At 43.1% G+C, this 19,867-nt stretch overlaps 1 protein-coding gene across 1 annotated transcript in view; it reads left to right on the top strand.

Moving 5' to 3' along the window:
• Positions 1–19,867, top strand: part of NRG3 (neuregulin 3) — a 1,735,002-nt gene that overhangs the window by 1,597,861 nt on the left and 117,274 nt on the right. The window contains exon 7 of the mRNA XM_086922079.1: positions 16,995–17,122. Within this exon, the coding sequence (XP_086778205.1) occupies positions 16,995–17,122 (128 nt within the window). The remainder of the gene's footprint in view (positions 1–16,994; positions 17,123–19,867) is intronic.

The following is a 19,867-nucleotide window of genomic DNA, read 5'->3' as shown; positions in this document are numbered from 1 at the left end:
GTTGACGTCATCGGGCCATGACACGGCCACCCCGAGAATAGCGAAAATGACTCTGAAGCTGCTCGATTATACGTATGATGTAGAATATCTACCGGGCACGCAGAACAAAGTAGCTGACTACCTCAGCCGGGCATCAGCCATGGAAGAGGCGCCTGGAGAGACCCCGGACACAGAAGAGATGGTTGCCAGTATGGAGGATCACGAAACATCGATCAGTGCGCAGGAATGGCAGGCGGCTTACGAGCTCGATGAAGAGAAGAAGGAAGTAAGGAAACATCTCACGTTGGGGTGGCCGGACAAGAAGAAGCTAACGGAGGGTGTCCGACGTTTCTATGAGATAAGAGAAGAACTGTCCCTGAGTGACTCGGGGATATTCTTGTACAGAGGAGAGAAAGTGGTTCCACCAGTGTCAATGATACCCAGACTGCTGAAGTTGCTTCATGAAGGGCATCTGGATATAGTGAAAACCAAGGCGTTGGTCAAACAGACGTATTGGTGGCCAGGTATGGATGCCCACATCGAGAGACAAGTACGGGAGTGCGGACAATGCCAAGGAGCGGACAAGGTGCTCCGCCCACTCCGACCAGCACTGGGGAAGTTCGACACCCCGCAGGGCCCATGGGAGGATGTGGCCATTGACATTCTGGGGCCCGTTCTGGACAGTCGAGGGGTGAATAAGTACATCTGCGTACTCATAGACAAGTATTCCAAGTGGCCAGAAGTGGACATACAAGAGTCAATGGACACGGATACGATTTTGAAGTTCCTAACCTCAGTGTTCCTCAGAGAGGGAATACCCAAAACCATACTCAGCGATAATGGACCGCAGTTTGTATCGGACAAGTGGGGGAGATACATGAAGAGGAACGGCATCGTAGGGAAACACACTGCCGTGTATCACCCATCTTGCAACGGCCAGGTCGAAAGGTTTAACCGGGTGCTCATGGGCTCCATCCAGGCAGCCATATCGCAAGGAAAGGACTGGGAGGTGGAAGTAATGAACATGCTATGGGCCTATCGGATAACACCCTCGGTGGTGGGGTATAGTCCGTTCCAAGTGCTGAGAGGACGGCATCCCTTCACCAGGGACAACGTAGCATGGAGGGAGAAGACCATCACCAGCAAGTGGTCCCCAGCGGTGGTGCAGCACAATCTAGAGAAGGCCCAGAAGATCTATGCCGCGCACTATGACAAGCGACGCAGCACGAAAGAAACAGCGCTGGAAGAAGGGGAGTGGGTTAGGATCAAACTCCCCACTCTACAAAAGAAGGGCGAAAGCAAATTCAGCCAGCCGCTACAAGTTAGGGAAGTGCGGGGCAGAGCGGCCCTCCTCAGTGATGGTAAGGTCTGGTCACAAGAGCGCATGGCCAGGGTAAATAAAATACTAGTCTGGCCCAAAGCCGAAGGAGTCGGAAGAGACATGGATCTCCCGGAGGTCACACCCCATTCAGATCACGGCATAGACAACCAAGGAGAAGGCGCAGGCGAAGACAATGAAACGAGTGTACTAGGAGCCAGGCCGACCGACGGAGAAGGAGGGCAAGCGAATGCAGAGCCGAGAACAGAAGTGAGAGATGTTGGGGTGTCCCAAGAAGAGACAGAGGCGAGAGAGAACATGCCGGTAAGACACACCCGCAGCGGAAGGGCAGTGGTAGCGCCCTCTCGCTATAATGACTTTGTGATGGATGGACACTAGCTTGGTGCCGTCTCCCCGGTGCCCCACATAGACAATGTTCACGGCTGGAGGACACTCACCTGAGGGGAGAAATGTTATAACTTTGTGTTCGTTAAAGGGGGGAGATATGTGGTATGCGCTCTAGTCTACGGGCGTATACGCGATGACGCGTTACGCCGTAGACTAGAGCGGCAAGGCGCGCATGCGCACTAAGGGTAAAAGCGGAAGGCGCGAAGAGGAGAAACGGCAGTTGGCGACCGGAGCGCTAGGCATGTAGACGCTCGGCGCCCTTAGTTCCAATTTACTTGTTGCACAAGGAAATAAAAGAGAGTGCTTACATCACCAGTCTCTGTGTATCCTGTGGGGAAAAGGGAGAACATTACAGTTGACGCCTAGAAAATAAAATAAATATACTTATCTGGCATGCATCAACAAACTATTGAAATACACCTTAATAACATTGGGTTTCTCAGCTGTCTCTAAAGCCCAGACACTTCACCAAAATGCACCATTAGCGTCATTTGAACGGGGAATTCTTGGAGTCATTACTCTGCCACAAGTTCTCACAAGCCCAACTAAGGTCAGATGTACCCATGCTGTGGTACTTGCAATCAGTAATTTCACCCATCCACTGTGAAGGTGTTTGCACACCCATGTGCCAGAGTGATGTTTTCAAATATGAATGTTAGGTTTCTCGAACAGTATGTAGATATTGGGTTTTTTGTGTATTATTGAAACTCTATTTTATTAGCATATCAAGGGCTTTGTACTATGCCAATGTTATGGAAAAAGTGGATATTTTTCAAATTGTTTAACAAAGTTGCTTAATAGTTTGCTGCATTTCCCAAATGGACAGTCATAAATCCTACGATGCTTATGAAGTCAATGTCGCCATTAATGTTCACTGTTTAGACATTGCGATTATGTGAGTTTTCATAGAAAATGAGATATGCACACTTAAATTTGCACTATTAAGTGCTCATCACTGAAGTGTGGCTGAAACACTGTTAATGGTGCACTATTCATTTGATTACAGATATCAAACTCAGGACTATATGTAAAGCATACAATCTGTGCACCTTCTATTTCAGTATAACCTACTGGAACAAGGCAGTCCTCGCACGCCCTGGTGGGCTCAGGGGGCAAATGTGTTCAACATGATGCTTGGAACATTTTCAGTAAGCTCTGCCCTAAATGTTTTTTTATCCCTCCAGCCTTCTTCAGCCAGAAAGATATTACTGCCAAGACTTTACTCACATCTTTGTTCCCTTGCATCTTCTTGGTGTGAGGGTATGCAATATGTGTGGGTGTTGATTTGTTTTTAGATACCAACAAGCAGTACACTCAATGCTGGACATTTCCAAAGTAATTGAAAGCAAAATGCCTATTTTGGGGCACCAGTATTTTGGTGACAGGTATTACCCTTGAGCTTTATGGAAACCTAGTGGGATCATGCATTTCCAAAACCTACACATCATAAGGTTTCTGTCACAGAGTGGCAGGCCTCCATCACCTTCGTTGGCTGGCTGTGAGAATACATTAAACATGACATTGTCAGATATGCAGAAATTATTTAAATAAAACAATTATTGTCTTCATCTTTCAATCAAGCGAAAGTCTTCTGCATTAAAAAGACATTACGAAATATTGACCATCCACCTATAAGTGAATCAATCCTTAAATCCTACTATGATTTAGGAACTCAGCATGTTGTGTTGGCAAAAATTATTCTTTTTGTGTGTTTTTCTCTGTGTCGTTTTGAAATATTTATGTTACACTCGTATTTCCTCTGTGACTCACAAATTCTATTGGTCTCACACATCTTTCTTGGAGCTGCTACCTCTTTTAGACGTATTCCACATGCCAACTTTTAAGCCTAAAAGTATATATACTCCATTGGGAATTCAGCCATCCACTGCTAGAACGTGTGAATGAAGAACATAAATGCACAATAGCAGTGCACAGAGAATTGCATGGGAGGCTATATCGGGGTTGAAAAATACATTTTCATAGATCATTTTAAGTTACTTAGTTTGACCATAAGAAATCTGTAGTGTGTTTGCTCTGCATGTCACTCTCTAGGACAAAGATTATCAAAGGACACGGTACAATTTAATTTAAAGATTTAATTAATATCTCTGAACTCATAACAGACTATATTTTCTTATGATGTTCAGAAGGTATAGTGGAGCATTACGTGTGTGGTGGAGGCCATACCAATGTCAACACAACAATTTTCGATGGACCAAAAAAGATGCTCCTGGTAAAAATTATTCCACTTTCATCAGATCACAATTAGTTCAGATTTATTCATAAATATTATTTATAAACTCTTGTTGGAGTCAAGAAAAGTAACGGGGCACCAGCGTACATTAATATACATGGGTTTTAACAAAAGAATATGTTTAAAAATTAAGGTTGAAAAGTCAAAATAGTCACCTGGAACTGACACATAGATGATATCTTTATAACAGGTCAGTAGCGGTCGATAGTGGGAGTGCTGACGGGCGGTGATGTGGGGAGGGTGTGGGGGGTAGTAAACCAGGGAATACGGACAAATACAGGTAAGTAAACATAAAAATAAATAAAATGAATTTAGTTGCGCGCACTGCATTGCATTTGGCAATAAACTTTTTGGATGATAATATTAAAATGAGAGAAGCTATGTTAATAACTAATCTGTTTGTGAAACAATCCTCTTACAGAAACAGCTCGTTTCACAAACCCACTTGTCATCTCCGCACAGTCAATTACTACAATTGAAACATAGGGGGCCAGATGTACAAACATTTGGAATACTGATTTCGGAATTGCGATTTTTTTAGAATTGCACGTAGGATATCGGTTTTCCTATTGTATGAAATTCACTGAATTTTATTTAGGGATTCCTTGTGGGTCACTGTTGGAAAAGGCCCTTTCTGCATGGTCCCCCCAAAAACGTTTTGCCTTCCTCCTCCCATTTTTGCTGAATTTGTTTTTGTTGGTCTCGGGGCACTTCACCACTGCTAACCAGTGCTAACATTCTTATGCTCTTTGCTGAAAACATGGTAACATTGGCTTATCCACAATCAGCATATATTTAACTTAGTCCCTAGTAAAGTGCACTTCATGTGCCCATGACCATACATTAATTCCAACTAGTGGACCTGCAGCACTGATAGTGGCACACACATACATAATCCTTTACACATGTATCAGGCCTGCCATCACAGAGCCTGTGTGCGAAGTTTTAAACTGCCATGTCAATCTGGCAAGTTTACCCATTTGCCAGGCAAAACCCTTCCTCCTAATTACATATAGGTCACCCCTAAGGTAAGCCATGGGCAGTGTGGAGTGTAGTTAAAATGTAGGACATGTACTTTTAAGTTTTTCATGTCCTGGTAGTGAAATTCTCTTAAATTCGTTTTCACTCCTACAAGGCCTATCTCTCCCGTATGATAACATTGGGATTGCTGTATTACATTTTATATGTCTAATTTACAATTGGTAAGAGATGGGACCCCAAGATTTGGTGTCTCTGGAATCACATTTTGAAAACACAATTTATAGTGCAGTTGGATTTTTAAATTGTAATTACATACATTCCACTGTCTATAAAGCTGGCATTTTCTTACTGTAACCATTTGGTGTGTTCTTCTCATCTCTGAATACGTGTTGGGTGGGTGACAGCTGGCTTTGTGCATGTCCTCTAGACAGCCGCACACAAAGGGAGCCTAGTTGTGACTGATGGGCCATCCACATCCTGATGGGCCATCCCAGGCAGGATGGGAGGAAGGAACTGATACATATACTTGAAAGGGCTGTGCCCGGTCCCCGTACAAAGGGCTATGTATCCCCTGCAGTGAGTCTGAAGTCAGGGCAGGAAAGGCAGGGACTTGTGCAGTGTGCACTTCGCAAGTATCTCTTTGACGTCTCTATCACTGTAAAGGCCCAACTGAGTATAAGTACTGGACCTCCGACACCACCAACTCAGAACACTTCTGTGTAGTGCTTATTACTGTTTGTTCAGCTCAGTTTGGAATCTCACTGTGTGAGGGTGCCATGCTGAGCGTTCCTTGTTCTGACAGTTGGAGTCAAACGCTACCTGATCTCTGCCATGAGGTGGTTCAGATTTACCGGAATTAAATTAATTGATGAAACTTACCTTGTCTCTGCTTCGTCTCTTCACTATATTTTTCATGGTGATGAGTAGAACCACCTACACAGGCCCGACTCCTTGATGTTAGGGTCACTCTGCTGCCAGCGCCAATTCCTGATTCACCACCAAATCTATTATCGACATTCCGCCTTGAAAATTCATGTTTCCAGTTCCTTGGTGTGGTGCTAGTGTCTTTTGCCCATTATTGTGCCTTTGATATGCATGGAGGGCAGAGCGTTTTTTTCCTGTTTTTGACTATGACGGAGGTTGAATTCAAGGAGGGCTGTGCGTTTCAACTACGACTGTGACGGTGTGATGAAGCACGTCTGGCATCTGCAGTCATCTGCTTTCTCATCTCTATGTGGCGTTGGAACCCAGAGTAGCCATGTGTTCCGGCTACTCCATCTTACACGACGGACACTTCCAGGGCTGACAGAATGCAAAGGAAGTTGAGCATTCAAGTGCGGTTTTCATTAAGTTGGCATGTTCATCCGCACGGAGCCTAACGCTGATGAAGGAAGTAGCAACCTTACAGTAAGTGTGCACCGCTGAACGCTTCTGTTCAAGTGCTGCCAATTTGTGACTTTCATCTGCCTATAGCCCTACGCTCCTGAGTGAGGGAGTATGTCTACTGTTTCAGGGTTCACTTCACATTGCTGCTGACTGTGTTTTTTCAGCTGGCTATATGTATTGTTTGCATTTTCTCTGTTGGGTGTATTTCACTGACAAACTGCTTTTTAGTTACTGAGTTCTATTCTGACCGAGAAGTGTACCCCACGTTGCCTTTTTAGGGGAGGGCGTTTTACTACACTGCTGCATAGGCTTTATTCTGCGTGGTGTGTGGCACATGCCTTCACACTATGTGCGCATTACATTTGTCAGCTCTGCGCTGTTCTCACGTGTGGTTTGTTTATCAGCCAGCGCAACAGTCAGACTCAAATCCTTTTGCCTTGTTGACAAGTATGTTTGTCTCCATTTTTTTAACCTAGCGTCTTGTACAGGACAGAATAGGGAATGCTTTATAACATTTTACAAGCATATCTTCCCATAGGGATAAGATAAAAAATGGAGTTCGGTATCGGTATCCCTGAACTCAGAATTTGATAACACATCTTTTAGTAAAGATGGTTTTGAAATTTTAAATTGTTTGTTTGAAAATGTTGAAAATTGTTTGAAAATACCACTTTTAGAAAATTATATTTTCATGTTTAACCATCCTGTGTGCCTCAGCCTGTTCGTGGATTGACTGTCTGACTTTGGAGTGACAGTGGCTGGGGAGGTGCAGTGGCTCCAGGAGTTTGGATGAGTCAGCACAAGGCTTAATAGGCCTGATCTGCGTTTGTAGTGGTGTTATAAGTAGCACCTGTACCTGAATAGGGCTGTGCCTGCCTTCCACACTGCTCGCACCGCCCCCCTGTGGTGTGTCTAGAGCCAAGGCTCACACTGACAATGGATGTTATTGTGCACTTGCATAGTGCCCCCCAGACCTGGTTTGAACTGGGCTCAGAGCCCCATGCACAAAGAGAACAAAGACATTTTGGGGTATAAGTATCAGACCCAAAACCCCAGACTTTAGATCATTCCTGGAATTCAGGAGGAACCTTTGCCAAGGAGAAGCACTTTAGAGATTGAGGAGAAGTACTGCCCTTGCTGTGTGTCTGGGGTTGGCGTGCAGTTGCTGTTTCTGCCTGCTTGAAGGAGATCTCCAAGGGCCTGAAGTGTGATGGCCTCCTGTTCTGAAGTCTCAGGGACACAAAGACTTCGCCTTACCTCTGCTGCTGTGAGTTCTAGCCTGCCAAGAGGTGCCTGTCCTAGTTTTTGGCCTCTGGAATTTGTTGCTGCTGTTTGGGAACTGGAAGAAGGAAAAAATGTGAAGAACTGCTAAAATCGACGTATTGCTCTTCTTGCGGTTGTTTTCTTGGTGCATCTCCATGGCACAAGAAGAATTTCCATGCATCGCCGTGCAGCAGTGAAAACCGTTGCAGTGTCTGTCACCGCTGGAAGAATTGATGCATCAAGTGTTTCGGCTGAAGAGGACTCACGCAGAAACGCTCGACGCCGCTGCATCGATTGCTGCTGCATCCCGGGATTTCCGAGCATCGTACCTGTCCGGCATGCTTTCCTGACGCATCACCTGCGAACTGGAACCGTCACAAAGAATCGATGCATCACTCCCCATACAGACCGTATTCGACGCAGCTCGTCCTCTGCGTGTCGCAGAACTGTTGCATTGCCTCCCCAAGGTTTCAAGAGTGTTGCATATCTTTGTTTTCGAACTCTACTGCTGTTTGGCTATTGGAACTTTGACACATCTACAGGTACTTTTGTGAAAAGTCATGCATCAATAGTTTTCTATGGTACAAGTTCTTGAAACCTTTTGAAAGTCATATTTTTAACTGTGTATGTTGGATTTTTGTTGTTTTGGTCTTATTTAGTTTAGATAAAGATATTTTATTTTTCTAAACTGGTGTGGTGTCTATTTGTGGTGTTTTCACTGTGTTACTGTGGGTGTCGGTACAAATACTTTGCACATTGCCTTTGGGATAAGGCTGTATGCTTGTGCCAAGCTACCAAGGGGGGTGAGCAGGTGTTATCTGTAGTGTGTATCCCCCTTAACCCGACTAGAAGCAAGCGTCCCTATTTGATCAAAGGTACCTACCTCTGCCAACTAGAGACCACCATTTCTATGTTATGTTATGTTATGTTATTTATTTGTTAAGCGCAAACAGCTGCCCCAGCAACGGAGCGTCCCGGCGCTGATCCTAACCAGTACCTGAGGGGGGGGGGGGAATCAGCAGAGGGATTAGATGACATTGAAAAGATGGGTTTTGAGTGCTTTTCGGAAAGCAATCAGATTGGAAAGGGCGCGGATGTGCGGAGGTAGGGAGTTCCAAAGCTTAGCACCTAGGACCTTAAAGGCGCGTCCGCCCTGTCTGCAGAGCTTAGTTCGGGGGACCATCACGAGGTGTTGTCCCAGAGAGCGCAGGTTGCGCTGGGGCGTGTATGGTACCAGGAGTGGGCGCAGGAGTTCAGGGCAGTCCGACTTGAGGATTTTAAATGCCATAGTCAGTGTTTTGAATTGGATCCGTGATTCGATTGGCAGCCAGTGCAAATTTCGAATGGTGAGCCTGGCAGAGCATCTGCGTGGGAGCCCTACCACTGCTCTGGCGGCCGAGTTCTGGATTCGCTGCAGTCTTGCTAGTTCAGCTTTGTTTGCCCCCAAGAGCAGGACATTAGCGTAGTCCAGCCGGGCAAGGATCATGGCTTGCATAATGAGTTGGCGGGTCTTTGCGTCAAAAAAACCGAGTATGGGGTAAAGGCTCCTCATGAGACCCACACACGTGGATGCCACTTTCTTGGTGTGGGACTGAAAGCTAAGTGAGGGGTCGAGCCAAACACCAAGGTTTTTGACGACTTCTTTTGGCACGGGGGTGGGGCCAAGCACAGAGGGCCACCAGTGATGGTTCCAGAGGGAGGGGTTTTTTCCCAGGAGGAGGACCTCCGTTTTTCCGGCGTTAAGCTGAAGGCAGTTGAGTGTCATCCATTGTGCGACTGCCGCGAGGCCATCTCTGAATTTGGTTGCTGAGGGTGAGGGACCTTCTGAGAGTGTGATGACCAGCTGTGTGTCATCAGCGTAGGATACCAGCGTGAGATCCCACTCTTTTGCTACCACTGCGAGAGGCTGAACGTATAAGTTGAAAAGGGATGGGCTGAGCGCCGATCCTTGGGGGACCCCTTGCCGGATGGGTTGGGGTTGAGAGATGTAGGGGGGGGCTGAAACTTGAAAGGACCTGTCTTCTAAGAAGGACTGGAACCATTCAAGGGCTGATTCGCCAATCCCAACGGCTTCGAGTCGTTTCAGAAGGATGTTGTGTGAGACCGTGTCAAAGGCCGTGCTGAGATCCAGCAGGATCAGCGCGGCGCTTTGACCGGCGTCTAGGATGCCTCGAAGGTGCTCCGTAGTGGTCAGCAGAGCCGACTCAGTGCTGTGACCTGGCCTGAAGCCGTTTTGGGAAGGGTCCAGGACATGGTTTTGCTGCATGTGGTGGGAGAGTATTTTGTTGACATGAGCTTCAGCCAGTTTTGACGTCCAGGGGAGCAGGGAAATGGGCCGGAAGTTTTCTGGTTTAGTGGGGTCCAGTGTGGGTTTTTTGATGATGGGCGAGACCCACGCAGATTTCCAGCAGGTGGGGACCACCGCCGAGGAAAAAGAGAGATTGAGTAGTTTGGCAAGCGAGGGGAGAAAGAAGTCAAGAGATTCCAAGAATTTGGACGGACGCATGGGGTCTGCAGGGGAGCCAGACTTGACCTGTCTGCATAATTTAGAGAGGTCGTCGATGGATACGTCGGGTATTCTTAGCAGTTTAGAAGTCTCCGCCATCGATTGGGGGGTGTAAATGGGCGTAGCATCGTCCTGTGGAAAGGACGCGTAGATCTTCCTGACCTTTTCAGTAAAAAAGGTGGCAAGGTCCTCGCATTGTTTCAGGGAGGTGATGCAGGTGCCTGGATTGGGAGTTTTTTGGAGATTTTGGACTAAGCTGAAGTTTGTTTTGGTGGGGTTGGAGCTGCGTTCGATTTCCTTAGCGTAGAAGGAGGCTCGGGTAGTGCGAATCGCCTTGTGGTAGGTGCGGAGTTTAGATAGGTAGAGGGTTTTGTTAACGTCTAAGTATTCTCTCCTCCACACGCGTTCAGCTTTTTTGCACTCTTTCCGTAACATTTTAAGTGAGTCATTGTACCATGGGTTAGAGGGGGAACTGCGGGTTATTGTCCATTTATGTGGAATTAAGGCATCAAGCCCTGTGACAATCCATTCGTGGAAGGCGGCATAGACTGTATTAATGTCCCTATTCTCATCGGGGAGGTGGAATTCTCCTAGGTGGTTGGTGAGGTCACTGGAGATGAGTTTGTGCCACGGTCGTTTGTGACTAGAATTGGTCTTAGCTTTTGGGGGCAGTTTTTTTGTCAGAACACTTATTTTAACGAGAAAGTGATCAGTCCAGCCCATGGGTTTAGGGGGGTCAACCGTGATGTCCGATAGATTAGAGAACACGGGATCCAATATGTGCCCCGCAGTGTGAGTGGGGGAGTGAACCAAAGGGGTTAGCTGCAGGGCCGTGATGTCGGCTAGCAGGTTTTTGATTGTGGGGTCAGAGGTGGAGTCGAAGTGGAGATTGAGATCACCCAAGATGGTGAAGTTGGGGGAGGAGACTGCCAATGTGTGCGCGAGTTCCAAGAGTTCCTCAATAAATCTGGCGGAGGGACCAGGAGGCCGGTAGATGTAGAGGCCAGAGAGAGTGAATTGCGGGCAAGTGGCAATCTTGAAGCGTGCGCATTCGCAGCCCCAGATTTCCTCCTTGGTGAAGGAGCAATTGTAGTCGGTTCGGTATACAGCGGCTGTTCCGCCGCCTCTAGAGTCTCTATTGACCAGTTTCATAGAGAAGCCGTTGGGCAGCGTGAGATTTAAAATGCTGGTTTGGTCGTTATGGAGCCAGGTTTCACATATGAATAGAATGTCTGGATTTTCTTCCATAATGAGAGTGTTGACTTCTGCATGGTGTTTTGCAAGGGATCTCACATTCAATTGCAGAACCCGGAGGGAAGGTAGCTTAGGTATCGCTGCTATAGCACTTACCAGGCTGGGTAGTGGTGTAACAAAATTACAGGTGTTCATTGGTGTTCGGCCGTGAGGATTTGATCCTGTATTTGTATTTGACCCACAGTGATTGGTGTACATCACTTGTTTAGTGTAGCCCACTACGCAACCACATACTGCGTTTTGTATTTGGTTCTAATTTTGGTCTGACCCTTGAAGTATCCATGCATCATGTCTCAAAAGGGTAAACCAGCAAGTGATGTTGCAGAACTGGAGTTTGATATTGAAATGCTAAGTAATTACAAAGTAGATCAACTCAAGCAGTTCTGCAGGAACTTTGGACGTCCCATAAAGAGCAGCTCCAGAAAGGAGGAGCTAAAGGAGGAGCTACAGAGGGCCTTAAGGGCCTGGTGGGAGGCCAGAGAGGCTGGAGAGGCAGAGGAGGCAGAGGTGGATGAGGATGCACAAGGGGATGGCTTCAGATCACAGGATTTGGCAGTTTTTCCCCAGAGGAACTGGAGGAGAACCAAAGGGTCAGGGTGCAGGAGCTAGAAGTCCTGAGGATCAAAACAAAGCAGATGGAAATGGGAATGCAGGCTAAGGCAGAGGAGAGCAGGAGAGATAATGCCTTGGAAGAAAAGATATTGATCTTGGCATATGAGCTTAGAATGAGAGAGCTCGATGATGAGTTCATGAGGCTTGAGGCACTGAGTGTCTCAACAAAGCAAAAAGATATGTGTGTAGCTCAGAGAGTGAGCTTGGCTGGGTTGGAGGTGGAGTCCAGCTCAGATGGTGGCTGGAAAATTGTATTATCTACCAAATCATAACACTTTTGGAATTGAGTAAAGTCCAGAAAGAAGGACTGCTGTGCTGATGGACGGACTTCCACTCTGTTGGACTACTTTTTGTTGAGCTGGCCTGCTGCACTCTTGCCTGGGAGTGAGAAGGAATGGTCCTGCATTTCTACATCCCTGAACCTAAGTATCATCAAGGGTTTGTTGGCTTGCCTCATGTTCTGAAGTCTCAGCCTCTCCAGCGTGGAGAAACCCAGCGCATCACAATTGGAATCACTGCACCTCGGAACCAGGGTATCAATCATGGAAGCTACGCATCACAGCCGTTGTGTGGAGAAATATATTGCATCACCCCAACTGAGTGGGGATCACGGTCGCATCGCTCGACTGCACCCCGCATCTCATTGTTTGCGACCAGAAACAAGGTACTTTCACTCAGCAGGCCCTGTGTGAGTCCTGTATCTGGCCTGCACTCCATTGCAGTCTGCCTGAACTTTTGATTTTGTCCAGGTCCAGCTATTTTGGCATTTCATCTTTAAAAATTCTTATCTCGACTTCTACTGATAGGATATTTTTCATTTTCGTATTGTTTTATTTATAAAATTATTCTCCATTTTTCTAAAATTATGTGAAGTCTTTTGTGGTGTTTTCACATTGTTACTGTTTGATGTGTTGCACAAATTCTTTACACATTGCCTATTAATTTAAGCCTTACTGCTCTGTGCAAAGCTATCAGTGGGTGCACACAAACAAATGTATGTTGTGACTTACCCTGACTAGGATTGTGGTTTCTGCTTGGACAGAGTGCAAATCTCTGCCAACCAGAAACCCAATTTCTAACTGTTGCCATTCAACCTAATTCATGAATATTAATGAGTTAAGTTGCTGTTTGCAACCCATTAGAAATCACAGCCATCAGAGGGACGGTGGCCTGCTGAGGTCAGCAGACCACCATGTCTGTGATTGCTTTTTAATAGAGCAATCTTATTTATTTTTAATGCAGTCTGTTTTCTATGAAGGAAAAGAGGATGTGTTTAAAAATAGAAAATTGAAACCTTGAAGTTTCATTTTTAAAGGCAGGCAGTGGTCTATGGGACCACTGCCTGCTGTTAAAAATATTATTGTTTATATTCTCATAGGGTAAAGGCTCACCCTTTCCCTTTGCAAATGGGTTACCACCATTTTTAAAGTGGTGGTAAAGTATTACTGTTTTGTGATAGAGCAGAGATGTTATCATTCACCTATTTCTGACAATTTTGCACAAAAAATGGTTTACTCGCCTACCCCCTAAAAGCAACAAGCGATCGTAGAACAAAATTCCAGAGGTACTAAGGAAATTGCGAGCAATGGATTACTTAATTCTTCCGGATTTGTATACTTTTAACTTATTCCATCATCTCATCCTATTTTAAGTGACCAATGGGATAGAGTGGTCTGACAAATTTGGTAATGTCAAGTGGTGGAAACCAGGAATTGATGGAGTATAATTGCCTACATTTTGAACTAAGGGGCATCCCCCCTTTACTCATCTTGTGGTACAGAGACTGACAATTTAGAATTTCCAAAACAAAGTGAACTGTGACAAAAAACTGCATTTGCTGCTGGCTGGAATTCTATTGCAGTGCACCTTTTAGGCTGAAAGGGTTTATATTGGAGTGGCTGTGGCATTAACGCTGCATTGCAGACCGAGGCATACAATTCTGACTATGAACTGGTCATTTGGTAATTGCTGAATTTTCCTACTGGGTTGGTATGAGATTCTACTGATTTCCCCTCTAATTGGCTTCCTTAAGATGTAATCTCCCTCAGCTGAGGAATACGGATCTCTTACTATTGAATGTCACAGAATATGCAAATGCTTACTAAATCTGATCTAATTTGAAATTAAGACTGTATGCTAATCCTTCGATCCTTAAACTAAAATATAATATGATAAGATTTCTCTGCTGATTCTGTTTAATTTATTTGGTTGTGGCTAAACAATAGTGATTTAATAGTTCGGGGATTTAGAGTTGGTTTACCAGTAAATAGCTTCTGTTTTTGAATGTTAGCCACTATCCATTCCAGGTCCTCATATGATAATTGCTCATCTTATTATTATTTCAACACCTTTCAGCCCTGAATAAGATCCATCGGAGGACCTAGGAGTTTGATTTGATATGATAGTTGAGGTTAACAGGGGAAAAGACACTAAGTTAACGAAAATGAAATTATTTATGAGGCCCAGCCCATTGATGCTACTACATTTGCGACCAGAATTCAGTCACAAAACACTATTACATACTGTACCTATTCGGTATTTGGAAGGGACGCCCTAAACACCCCCCTTCCAAATACCAAATCACAAATTTTGCACATTTGAAAAAGCAAATAATGCTTTGTGCACCTGACACATTGTCTTCGAAGAATGTGTTTCTTTAGAACGTGCTCAGCATTCAAAAAGTAGTCTTCACATAAAGGATATGTGAAAGACAATATGAATGGAGCTGTAAATTCAATGATAGTTAAAGAAATTATCTATTGAAAAGGGTGCTTTTAAAGATACACATAATCAAATTAAATTCATAATGCTATATACTCAATATAAGACAAGATTAAAATTGACATGCGGAACCTTGGAACTATATTATTTAATGCGACAACTTAAAAATGTTAGTGAGACCTCATCACCATTTCAGTGTTTGAAATGATCCTTGTTTAAAATATTAACGTTGCAATCATGTTGTTAAAGGAGATTTACCCTTTAGAAAATCATATAGGTCAAAGACCATAAAAATCAAATCACAACTTGCTGAGCTCAAATTATTAAGTTACACTAAGTTTTTACGCTCAAATGTGGCAAAACGTAATTGAAAGATATCATTACATTTTCAACAAAAATTCCAGATTCATAAAGTTGTATCCAAACTATCAAAATAGAAAATATAACACAAAAACTTCTTTATAGCGAATACTGATGGAGATCATTTTGAATGTGAAGACTACAGTTGTTTTCGTAATGATTTAAATACATTGGAACACAAAGGTGTAAACGTAACTAATACAGAAATAGGTAATGGAGGGCACCATTCTAACATGATCAGTAAGACACATACATAAGGTCTGTAAGGAAATTTGCACATTTGCAATAAGGTTGGAGGGGGTCAATTTCAAATATTCTTTTAATCTCTTTTATCCCATTAAGTCCTTACATTCTGAACAAACCCTGAGCTAAGTAGGAAATGAACTATGCGTGGATGCAAAATCTGAGTGATTTAAACTTTTGATATTGAAGATTTAATTTTTTATGTTTCGAATCTAGTTGCTTTAATTTAATGTTTTGAAAGAAAAGTTCACATTATGAGTCTTCTGATGTAGAAGGATATTTAAGACTTTAGTTCTAAAATGTGTAAATAAATTAACAGTGGCTCAGAAGAAGCTCTAATAAAATTGTATTAACATGGAAAATAATGACCACTTTTTTAGATTTTTTTTATAATAAATGAAATGAAATGATAATTCCGAAAGCAACTGCCCTAATTACATCTTTTGATTTTAAAGATAGAATTATTGTTGGCGTTTTGCGCGCTGGTTAGTTTCCAGTGCTCAGATTGGTCTAGTTAAAAATCTGACCCATGGTTTCTAGTCATAAAGTACAGCACTTCTTTTTAGCTGGAATCGTTGCTCATGCTGTGCATGCTTATTGCATTATCCCAAGTGGGCTCTAGCTATGGGTAGGTTTGGAACCAATGTTACACAAGTTAATTTCATCTATTATAGTACAGTATTCTAGAGTGTTCAACAGACCCTTTACGTGGGCCTTTTGAGACAGTGGGGTGACCGACCGTTTCCTGCCGATGAGTTGGGATCCTTTCGCTTTGATGGTTTCCTGAAACAGATTATGACCTTAGGATGTCCAGTATCTTTTGGAACAACTGAAGAGAGCCGAAATAGCCTTGTATTAAGAATCGTGGGTGTGGTTAACTTCGAGGCAAAATACCCAAATATGTTTCTCTGTTTCTTGAAACCAGAATGGCTTGTGTTTTCTAGACTGAAGCTCAGATGTGATAGAGGATTGATTCTAGTCTGTCTTCTCCAATGCCACAAGTATGTGCCAGACACTGGCATTGTGCAGGTTTAGCATCATGCTTTGATACACTTAAGATAATGTGTGTTATGTAAACTTCAGTAACCCACAACACATTTGTGAAAACACTGTAAACTTCTGATTTTTGAACGAGGTAGACATTTGATAAGTCTTTGGGCCACAATACATTTGACACAGGTGAACAATCTACATTTTCACTCACCGATTGCCATGAATCATTTTAGCAGCAAAAATAAACGAATTAATGTGGTGATATTTTTCCATTCAGAGCAAAGATATGCTGAGGGTTGTGACCACAAAATTGAAATTGTAAATTGCGATGCTGCTAGAATTTTGATTGCTGTTATGCAGTTTACTATTATTTCTTTATGCGTTTGTTTATGTTATTTTATTCATGGGCACTTAGAAACTTGACGTTTTCAGGAATTTTATGTGAAAAATAAAAATAACAAATTAAAAAATGCACATGGCATTATAGCAGGGTAATCTCTGGTTAGCATGTTTTTGTAAAATGCATTATTTTAAGGAGACAATGTTTATATAATAATTTACAATAGTTTAGCCTACTCGCAGGTATGTTTATATAATAATTTTCAATAGTTTAGCATTGTTGCGTTTCTCCAAACATAAACTAAATTCATCAAATGTGATTTAAATAGGATTCAGTTTCCTTTGAATACTGATTATTCACATACTTTTTTGCACAGTATTCAAAGTCATTAAGGCAACCTGGACCTGTGATGGAGAAAATTATGGAGTCAAGTTTTTCTGGCTCTCAGCCTTTTCCAGAATCCCACTTACCTGACAGAGGAAGCCAGTCCATCAAGCATCATAGGTAAGAAACTATTTTCAGCACTTTTATTTCTTAAAAAACTTTGAGGGGGTTATCGGGCGATAATTTAGAGAGAGAAATGAAGCTGTTAAGAAGCAATAATTTGTTAGGGTGACATCTTGCCAGCTAAATGCGGATTTTCTCATATTAATTCTTTGTAAGTGGGGCTAAATCTCTGGTAATTGATTGTGGTATTTATTTTATGCCTTATTTAAAAGCAGCACAGCCGAAGTATCACCATTGTGGTGGAGATTGCATCGTTGCCACACCGCAGATCTGCTATTGTTGCATATATTGTCCCTCAAAGTACTAAATACGTCCATGGTGGAATGCACCTCAGGAAAAAAATTACCCATGGCAGCGCATTTGCCATCAATGCCTGCATGATGGACCTTCTCTCCCATTTGGGATTCCTGAAAGTTGGCTAATTACGGGAGATCACTTCAAGTTATCATGTAACAAATATCCCCAGTTTGTGCCAGGGTGAGTGGGAACATTCAAGATTTTTTCTGCCCGTGACCTTAATGGGGTATATGGAAGTTGTGGTCAAAATTTCGGCTTCTGGCAATGGGGTTAGAGTTGCCACCTGAGTTGTCACCCTGAAATAGTTGGCCACTCCAGTGCCTTTAGTGTTATCAGAAGAACTGCAGTTGGAGATTATGTGATATCTCCACTAATTGGAACATGGCCTCTCCCAGTACTCTAAGTGAGAAAGTGGAATGCATGGCAGGTAGCTAGGAAATCTATAAATTTAAGGCAGATGTCTCATTGACAGAGACTCATAAATATGTCATTTTTGAATGAATCACTGTATTAAGGAATGAAGTCACAAAACATTATCGAGGGTTGTGATGACTATCTGTAAAATGGCAACCATGCTGGGCAACACCATGTAAGTACAGACGTATTTAAATGCATGTAAAGAGTCTAATATATATGAGAGGAAGGATAAAATGTTGGCCTGTGTAGTCTGCACAGAAAATGACTGTATGCAAAATTAAATAACATAATCTTTCACAAGAGCACACATGACATTAAAACACAAGGTGCCAAGTTAGGAAACAGGTTGAATCTTATTGAGAGCCATATTTACTATTTTTTTATGTGTTATGAGAAAGGGAGTGGGCAGGACAGCACCATATCTACTAAGAGATTGCTTGTGCTGATGCACTTTCTTGCTGCCTAACTCCCCACAAACACATTTGCACCATGGTGTGCTTGATGTCTAGCATAGGTTCCGTACTGGAAGGGTATCATTCCAGTACAAAATAGTATGCTAAACATCAGTCACAGACCTTTTCACCAAGCAACAGAGCATATCTCTTAGATGAACATGAAGCTAATGCCTTTGGTCTGTCTGTTGCAATACATTAATGTGGTCCGATGCTCTGTTTAATCCGTGATTCCCTTTTCCCTTGTAGATTTGCCCAAAGAGAGCTCTTGCATATTCTTATCTTAAACTAGAAGACTGCAGCATTAACGATTACACACAAGCATGGCTATACCCATTCTCAACAACAATGGATTGGAATCATCTGTTTAAGTGAATTGCTTTAAATTGGCCTTCTGACTATCATCACAGAAAATGACAAATCTAGGGCAGCCAATATTATGAATGTGTACATTTAGTTGGCTTCAAAGAATATTTCCAGATAGCAATAATATGGTCTGTATAGGTGTTCAGTGTTGCTATTTTAGATAAGGAGCCTAGGGTAAGATGTACACACAATAGTATTATTAATTAACAAATAGTGCTTTTTTGTTAATTGCTATTTGGTAATCACTATTACTAATGTGCAAAGGGGGGATTGAGCCCCTGTTCTTTAAACAGTGATTTATAGTAGGTTGCAAATAGACCTACCTCATGGATATTAATTAGGTATTTTTTTTTATTAGCAGGCAACGGTCCAGTGGACCAGTGCCTGCTCTTAAAAATTATGTTTTCAAGCATTGTCAAAAGAAAGGGGTCCCTTGGGGACCTCTTCCCATTTGCGAAGGGGTTAACACTATCTTAGAGTTGGCATTAAACTGCAAATGTTTTGCAACAGGATTTTGGTCACAAAACATATGTACATCAAATGTGAATCTGTATTTGCAAGGGAAGCCCTAAACACACTCATTCCAAATACCCATTTGTAAACCAGAATTACGATTTGGTAGCAGGTCACTGAGTCTCAATTAGGGCTTTGTACATTTGGAAAGGCCTTGTTGCATTTGCAAACTGCCCTTTTCTGCAAATAGGGCCATTTGTAATTAGGTCTGGCCTAGTTACAGGCCAGAGTCTGCGCTAAACTCCCTGCAACGCTATGCGCAGCATGAGATTGGGAGCAGGGCCTAGCCGTGGGCAATGCGCAGTGTGGGGTTGGCTACCTGCGGTTGGGTGTGCCAAAGGCCTTGTGCAGCAGAGAATTGGGATGCAGGGCAGCCCCTGCATCCAACAACACACTCTGCACTGCGATGGACATCTTACTTTACATTAAAAACATAGAAATTCACTGATAAAAATTATGTTCAAAGTGGTGCTTTAGCTAGGTATGGTATTAAGATCTTGCTTTGCATTAAAAAAAGTTTAAAGGGACGTTGTCGTTTATTGAAAATGTCAGTTAAAGAATACAAGTTTCAAAAAACAAAATCACTGAAATTAATGAGAAATATGTATCTCAAATAAGTATGCCCTAAAGTAACTATATCTCACACCATCTTCATGCACTGCTTATGATCCCACATATTACACCGATCATGGCATGT

This window comes from Lissotriton vulgaris, chromosome 5 (assembly GCF_964263255.1).
Source record: "Lissotriton vulgaris chromosome 5, aLisVul1.2, whole genome shotgun sequence".
NCBI classification, from domain to species: domain Eukaryota; kingdom Metazoa; phylum Chordata; class Amphibia; order Caudata; family Salamandridae; genus Lissotriton; species Lissotriton vulgaris.
Note: the sequence above shows the minus strand (reverse complement) of the source record. Positions and strands in the feature narration are given on the sequence as shown.